Raw genomic sequence first — 8,429 nt, 5'->3', positions numbered from 1 at the left:
CGATAATATTCAACAAATATCTTCAATTATTAGACCAATTTCAATTTTTGTAAATGTTTTGTTGAATATTGATATTGAAGTTGCAAAATTTATCATCCATTATGTACAAATATTAGATCAATCTCCATTTCTGCCCAATCATCCAATGATTGAAGCCATCCATCTTGCGGAGAAATAAATAATTCCAAATCAACCAAAGAGCATCATATCCAAATCTGAACATGCAGGATGTTTTCCCTGGCATCATCCCTTAATAACAGTCCTAAACACAATCAGTTCCCCATTTCTTTGTGGTTTTTCATCGTCAGATGCTTAGTCAATACAGAGTGCATCCAAATATCAGAAAACACTCCACATATAAAGAAATAGTAAGCTATGCAGATTGTTGCAGACAAAGCAATATAACACCAAATACTTAACAAACAAAATAGTCTTTCTTCCAAGGAAAAGTTACCTGTTAACAAAGAGTCCTCAAAAATGACAGACAGCAATTTACGCAAATAGAGTGAAGGAAAAATGAAAGAAGCCACAAGGACTGCAGGGCCTACAAACCACAATACGCTGTTTTGACTCTTCTCTGGATTAGATAAAAGAATCTCACTATCTCTTCTGTATGGGCGGTTATAAAATGATATTAAACCCGATTTTCCATCACTCCCTGAAAAATGAAAAGATGGGTTGCTAACAGAAGAGATGTCTTGAGCAATATTATTGTTGTTTTCTGGCACTGAAGCAGCTATTTCAAGCTCATTGTATTGTGACTGATCCTCAGAGACAACAAAAAGAGCATTCTGTTGGTTCTGGAGCCTTCCTTTGAACTTTGGCCTTCCGTTTATAAGCTTAAACTGGCATGATTTTTCCAACCATGATACTGACACAAAAACAAAAGAATGTTAACAGAGACATAGCCAGAGGAGTGCATATAAAATATTGGGCAAACTGCAGCTCACGCCCTTCAACTTGGGTGCATGTCCAGACACGCCCTTAAGATTTGAAGTGTGTCGGTGTTGTGAAATAGCTGCTATAGCATAGCGGAATTTGAACAAATCACAATTTCTCCGTGATACGCTAGTTAGTACAAACTACAAAGTGTTATCAAATAGCCACCATTGCGGCGTTATAGCACTATACCGCAATTGACAACACTTATGTGTGCTATGACCCCTTTATGCAAAAAAACAACCTCCAACAGTATTGAAAATGTAAATATTACCATAATTTATGATTCGAATCTAAAATGCTACTTTTCAGTATTTTAATCTTAAACATTACAATAATTCAGGGTTTTTTCAGACAAAGTGTGATGTTCAGCAGTCAATTGCTTCGTACAAACCCCTAAGGCCTAATCCACACATGGGCCAGAATTCAAGGGTGTATGTTCCAATTTACACTAAAATATTTCCAAATTTGTACAACAGATATATTGAAGAAATGTGCAAGTAACCATTATATAAAACTTGCTAATCATTTAAAGATAAGCAATTTAATATAATTGGACGCTTAACACAATATGTGGACCAACCAATAAATAAGCAAATTACCTTTAGTGTACATCTGCAGCTGAGAACCAGTTATCTGGTTGACAAACAACCCTTGTGATAAGCTCAACTGAATATCAAATGAAAAGAAACCATATAAGAGGAAAAGTAATTAAAGCTATACTCAAAGATACAATGGCAAACAATTTTGAGTAACAGTATAATAATATGGACTTAATCCTACAGTTATTGCACAGATAGAAAATTCAAATAAATTGCTTCAATTTAGCAGAAAAAGAACAAAGTACAAAACGGAAAAATTTATACACGTCATCCGTATCATCATCAATTTTTGGGAAAAATAATTAATGCATATAGTCATTAGTCTTCAGCATGTATTATTTATATCTGACATTAAATGAATGATAAAAATGAATTGTATAAACCATAGACTAAATTTTCATAAAAATGATGAATATAGAAAAGAACATATATGCAATAAAATTCCAGCTCCAACGAGATTGAAGACTTTGAGCAAGTGACTATAAAACATGTTGCCAATTTTGTTTTTACTTGTCACATTAATTAAACATTATCCATTGATCAAATTAATGCAACAAATATTATTTAAACATATACATCCATCAACATGTCTCAGATATATGCATTCTATTTGCCACATCCAGTAGCCTAACATAAACAAAAAAGTGAAAGAAAAAAAAAAAAAAAAAAAAAACTAACAACCTTAAGAAAAGTGGAAAAAAAAACAAGGGGTGAAAGAGTAAGTGAAATTGAGTACTTGTCAAGTAAACATAGGTAGAAAACTCATCATCAAACCAAAAACAAATTGAGAAATAATTGAACATTTTAACAAACTAACAACTACCAACTAGCAGGCAAAACTAAGAGAATGCTAACTAGCATATAGTTCTACTTCTAACTCCTATAAATAACCTCCTTACAATTATATATTATGTACCATGGTACAGAAATTCAATTTAATTAATTAATTTAATGAGTTGGTAACAGAGAAGACAACAATAACATTAGAATTGGTGGAATAAACAAGAAATTTTTTTGGAAACCTAGTATAGGAGAAAAAACATATAGAAGAGAAAAAGGTACCTGGGGAGAAGAACGTGTGTTGCGTTGAAAAAATGAAGGAGGTAAAGAGGAAGCAAGTGTAGTAGTATTAGTATTTGCCATAACTATCTATAACTCCTAAACTAATACTAACTGCTGAAGATACTGAAAAAGGGCGTGGCAGCGTATAGGGCAGTTCAATTGATTTGGCTGACGCTGAAATTGAATAATTCGAGTTCACTCAACCAAACTAAAGCTTGTAGTGATGACGGAATGAACTGAAGTGAAGTCGAGTGAAAGAAGAAAGGAAAACAAGCACACAGGTTTGCCTGCCATTTTCCAACCTAAATATATTTTTTTTTTTTGGGTCTATTAACCTACATATTCTTTTCCTTAATTATTATTTTGACAATTTAGGTTCATTTTGGCACCATTCCAAAACCTAAATATATTCATAATTCCGTGATTTTTTCCTCGCACCTTTTTTTAGTCATTCCTCTCAAACTTTGTATTAATCATAAAAAGTATATTTTGAATCAAGACTACCTCAAATCGAAGGAAATACATCTAAATTTTATTGTAATTGTTGTTATACTATAAATAATATTAATTTTGAGTAAAGTAAACCATTAAATTAATAATAATAATAATAATAATAGTAATAATAATAATAATAATAATAATAATAATAATAATAATAATAATAATAATAATAATAATAATAATAATTGTTAGATAAGAAATACATAAATGTAAAACTTTTGAAAGCAGAAATTTTTTCAAAGTATTCGGTAAGAGACCTACATTGTTTATGAATATGGAAGAGAGATCATCAGTCCTAATTGTCTCATCACACCTTCTATAGGCAAATTTTTATGAGGAAATGAGCTTGCATGATCCAGACCCATTTGATCCACCAACCGTTTTTTTGTTGTTACTTCATATGTTTTAGGACTGGCGGGTGCACGACTGTGTCACCCTATCTCCCATATGTGTACACAATCACGTCACACTGTCTTTGGACTGACGAGTGCATGATCATGTCACTCAGTCTTCTATACACATGCACGATCAAATCACTTTGTCTCTCGTACAACTGAAATGTCTTAACGATGCACCAAGACGTCATTCTATGTAATTGATTGCATCTAATAAATCCACTAAATTCAATCCACTCACTCTCATTTTAAGTCGTTGTTGATTATTTATGGTTTGATATTTCATCCAGTTCAATAATCAATAAAAACAAACATATAAATATATAATTAATTTCTCATAGATAAAAAATTAATTAATTTACGAGTTTACATAGTATGCATTATTTTGTTAAAATATACTATGGATTCATAGATACTTCTAACTATATTTTATCTTCTAAATCTTAAAGTCAATAACTCAATTGTTCAAACTTAATTGTAAAAACATTAAAAAATTGAATTGCTTTTTAATTTGTTTAATCCTCCACTTTAAGATTCGCTTTTTAGATTTTTATATCTCTTAATATAAGACATTGTCAAAACTATGCCTGCATTAATGATTTCAATATTAATTTATCTCTCTAATAATATGAATAATTGTAAGTAATTATACAAGAGTAATATATTTCAATTTTGTTTGTCACATTCTTATGTTGTTAGTTACACCCCTACCCTTAATAAAAAGATCAATTGTTCTTACCATTAAAATAAAAGTAGGCATCTCTCATGTTTATCCTCTATCTTTTTTCTCTCACACTCTTATACCCTCTTTTCATTCATTTTCATCTTCTCCCTTTAATTTCATCAAACATTAAGATTTTCAACAACTTCAATCATTTTCATCTTTTTCCTCTTACATCGAGTTTTAGTTAGAATGAAACTGATTTGTATATATGAATTGTTGTTTGAATAGATTTTAGTGAGAATGAAACTGATTTATGCAATCTTGATTACTGGGATGGAACAATATTTGGTGATTATGAGTGTTTCCAAAAATCAGTCTAGGTTAGGGATTTACGTTATTTTAATTTGTGTATATTTACATAACTTGAGTTAACGTACACATAAATAAAAGTAATGTGACGTGGAGTGAAATAAGTATGCATAGATGATATGAGTTAACGTAAACTATTCATGTGTGTATTGCCTCTGATCATTTTTTCATGTACATTTATTACTGTTTTTTTGACAAATTCAAAAATTACTATTGTTTAGGGATGAAACACAACCAGCACTCGCGGGTGCCTTCGGGAGAGTGGAGACGGATTTGAGAATGTTGATATCTACCCCAGACCCGAACACATCCTGCTAATAAAATTATTATTATTTTAAAATTTTATATACATGTATATATTTAATATTTTTTTAATATTAAAAATTATAATCATCTCTATAAAAAATATTATTTTAATTTTATTATTGGATAATAATTATTATTTTGCTATTAATTATAATAAATAATTTTAAATTTATTATTCTACATATATGAATGAGTGCGAGCGGAGAAACTCGAACCTCGTCACGAACAAGGATGGAAATTAAATTTTACACATGATAAAAATAAGGTGCTGATATGAGTTTTCCCCTGACTTCTCGAGACGGGAGTGGAGGAGGCAAAATCTACCTCCACCATATTCCGTTGCCATGACTGTTACTATTTTATTAATAAAGGGTGCGTACAGATAGCAAAATTACTACTGTTTAAATAATACTCCTATATTTTGTATATAGATCGTATATTAAGAGATAAAAAATATTATTCTAAAGTTCAATTAAAAGTTAACACAAATGCCCCATGTCCCAATTTTTTTTTGTTTCCTACTGACTTAATATCAACCCCTTGTAGGCTGGTCCAATTATCATTATGAAGTGTATTTGCAATAAAAGAAAGGTGGTAAATGGAGTTGAAGGTGGAGATTTGAAAACTCGGAACAAACATTTGATAAAATCCATTTTCATCTGACATAACACGAAAGTACAACTTTATCACATCGCTTCTTTCTTCACTCTCCCAATTTGTATCCACCTAGGGTCAAATCCGCAAGGTCAATTATTTCTTTACACCAGTACTCCTTTTGCTATATAATGAATTTCCCAAACACAGTCTTGGAATAATAATGGGAGAAAAAAGTACTTTGTCCCAGTTTTCTTCCCTTAATATGCAGGGTCATTCTCAAACCAATGTACTCTTCTGCAGGTTCTGGCTGACAAATGTTACAATTAACAACGAATAGGACAAATTAGCCCCTTAACATACAAAGAATTCACATAGAAATCATCTTTGAGCTGTTGTAATGGTAAACAATGTATGTACGTTAAGCCTGGCCTTGCCACCCAAACAGAGAGTTTGTTCATGACAAATGAGTGAATGGCCAATTGCAGAATGGAACTAATCTCATATAGAACCTTGAAACATAAGCAGCTATTCAATGACAAAATCAATTACAACCTAATCTAAGAATAAAATAAATTCAAGATAACATGAATTAGGAACTTATTTCCTCATTATCATTAACTTGCTCAAAACCCCAGCAGCATAAAATGGGATTTGCCTGATCTCTTTGGAAAATTTCTATGCTAAAGAATATCACCTCCAATCAAACTCCCTTTAACTTTTCTGAAGACTACCTTTAAGAATACATTCAAACTTAAATAAGATTAGACGTCTTCAAAAATCTGACTGTTCGACAATAATGTGGCCATATTGATTCCACATAATCAAGATACTTGTCCACTAACCATTCTTGCAATACTTTCAAAATTCTTCTTGTTAGCTGTATATAATCAATATCTTTTAAGCTCAATATAGGTCGCAAAAGATAAACTCCAATATGTTCTTTGAGCACGCCGCCAAAAATGTAGTTGTTGACCAAAATGCAGAAAGAAGGTAATTTGCTAAGTATTTTGACAGTGCGGTTGAAGCTTAAGGCATAGAGTGCACACAGACCACGGATTATCATAATGTGTATAGCCACAATTAGTGGCCCAAAAATCCATAAAGGAGTTAATTCCTTCGAAACTTCAGCACCAAATTTTACATTAACTGCCAGGTAGAGAGGAACACTGCAGATAGAAGATAAAATTAGACACATAAGCATTATTGTAGATTCAATGCAATTGGCATTATTTAAAATGCAAGAAAAGTTGAACAATGATGCAGAAGCTAGTTACAAAATAATATATTGACTAGGAAGTAAGCAAGCCGTGCACTCCCCCTTTCATTTTAATTTTTTTGTAAATTCCAACCTAAAGTTTGCTACAGCCAAAATATCCAGCCAAGTTGAAGCGTGATGAAATTAAATATGAGACTTGCCAACAGACAGTAAATTAACTTGAAGACCAAACAACAAAATATGCATTTGGTACAACAACAACAAAAATGTGCACTCGTCTTCCTTTCACAAACATATCATAACATGGAAAGGGGAAAAAATCACCATACTTACAATATCAACAAAGGAATCTTTATTGTCGCATCCAGTGCCAGAAAATGGGACCATGCCACCTTCAAAACCTCACCTCTTTCTTTACTATAAGTCCTTTGTAAAGTTTCAGGTAAAACTGTGTTACTCGGTCTTCCAAAAATTCCCTCAACTTCTTGACACGGTGGTTGTGTGCGCAACATTCTCAGCCATGTTTTGAAAAGTCCATGAAAAGCAGACGATGTTGCAAAGCTATCACCTGCTTCAGATGCATAAGAGAGTGGCACATTGTGGGTCTCCCCACTCTCCTCTAGTCCAACAGAGGTTTTAGGTGCCTTCAACCAATTTGCCCTGGTTCCTGAATCATCATTTTGAGTTCTTCCTTTGAAGCCTGAAATCCTCAAAGGTTTTATCTTGGATACACAAAAGCATGGAGGTCCTACACTGGAAACAATAAACTTTTTATGTGAAGAAAACTAATAGGCCGTGTGCATTCAATTCATGCATGTTTCTATATTAGCAACTATCCCCAGGGATGGAACTGAAGAAATTAATAGAAATATTGAAATCAATGAATATGAATAATAATATTAATATAAAAAACAAAAAGCGAAAACACATAAACAGTTCATCAACCATTCGCTGTAACTTGTAAGTAATTCTTACAAGCACAGATTTGTTTTTTTCTCTCCAAAAATCATTTTCCTTGCATAATACGAACCTCCAATTCCACAAGCAGATGAAAACTATTTGATAAAAACAAACTTAATTCAATCGTAGTATAGAAACATTTGGTTGATCCAGACTTATAATTTGTTCATCTTAGTTAAGGGAAGCGCCTTAGAATTGCATTTAAATCTGCTTAACTAACTCAGCAACTCTTATCATTGGGCCACTAGTAAGATACTTCTACATTGATGTTAAATAATAAGTAGTTTCAAACAAAACTTCTTGAGGTGGCCCTGACACCAAACACCACATTTAATTTCCTCATAGGATACAGACATATCTCTACCTTAAACAAATATTCTGCTTTAATAGGTGATGCCAGTCTGTTCTTCCAATCATGTGGTGTTTTGTCAAACACTGCTTCAACTTCAGCCTTTTGCTCCATGACAAATGCCTTGTGGATGACGCGACATACAAACCCTAATGACAAGAAAACAAATCATCTATGAAGTTCATAAATCATATAACCTAGCACTAGAAATATGAACATAGAAAGTTGTGATTGCCAAGGAAAAATCTATAACAGTGAACTCAGGATATAATCCTTTGTTATTAGAAATCAGACTTGTCAAACTTCAATCAGCCAAGATTTAGTGTGAGTGTGTCTGAGCGCATGTGCGTGATAGAGAGAGAGGTATATAGTTCAATCCCTCAATAAAGCATTGATCTTCAAAACTCAGTATATTGATAAAAAAAAATAAAGGAAGAAAATTTTAATGATCCAATCAGTAAATTTGATA

The 8,429-nt window shown here is 32.2% G+C and overlaps 2 protein-coding genes across 2 annotated transcripts in view; both read right to left on the bottom strand.

The window, feature by feature from the left end:
- LOC101490503 (uncharacterized) overlaps positions 1-2,907 on the bottom strand; it is a 4,178-nt gene extending 1,271 nt beyond the window's left edge. Inside the window, exons 1-3 of the mRNA XM_004501844.4 lie at positions 2,604-2,907; positions 1,542-1,608; positions 455-871 (exon numbers count right to left, since the gene is read on the bottom strand). Of these exons, the coding sequence (XP_004501901.1) occupies positions 455-871; positions 1,542-1,608; positions 2,604-2,684 (565 nt within the window). The 5' untranslated portion in view covers positions 2,685-2,907. The remainder of the gene's footprint in view (positions 1-454; positions 872-1,541; positions 1,609-2,603) is intronic.
- Positions 2,908-5,758: 2,851 nt separating this feature from the next.
- LOC101490180 (uncharacterized) lies at positions 5,759-8,263 on the bottom strand. The gene is made up of 3 exons (XM_004501843.4): positions 7,976-8,263; positions 6,985-7,404; positions 5,759-6,601 (listed from the first exon to the last, which is right to left on the bottom strand). Exons 1-3 carry the CDS (start codon positions 8,026-8,028, stop codon positions 6,187-6,189), a joined length of 888 nt encoding a protein of 295 aa, XP_004501900.2. The 5' UTR covers positions 8,029-8,263; the 3' UTR covers positions 5,759-6,186.
- Between the last annotated feature and the right edge of the window lie 166 nt (positions 8,264-8,429).

This window comes from Cicer arietinum, chromosome 5 (genome assembly GCF_000331145.2).
Source record: "Cicer arietinum cultivar CDC Frontier isolate Library 1 chromosome 5, Cicar.CDCFrontier_v2.0, whole genome shotgun sequence".
Taxonomy (NCBI): domain Eukaryota; kingdom Viridiplantae; phylum Streptophyta; class Magnoliopsida; order Fabales; family Fabaceae; genus Cicer; species Cicer arietinum.
This window is presented reverse-complemented; position numbering and strand designations above follow the sequence as displayed.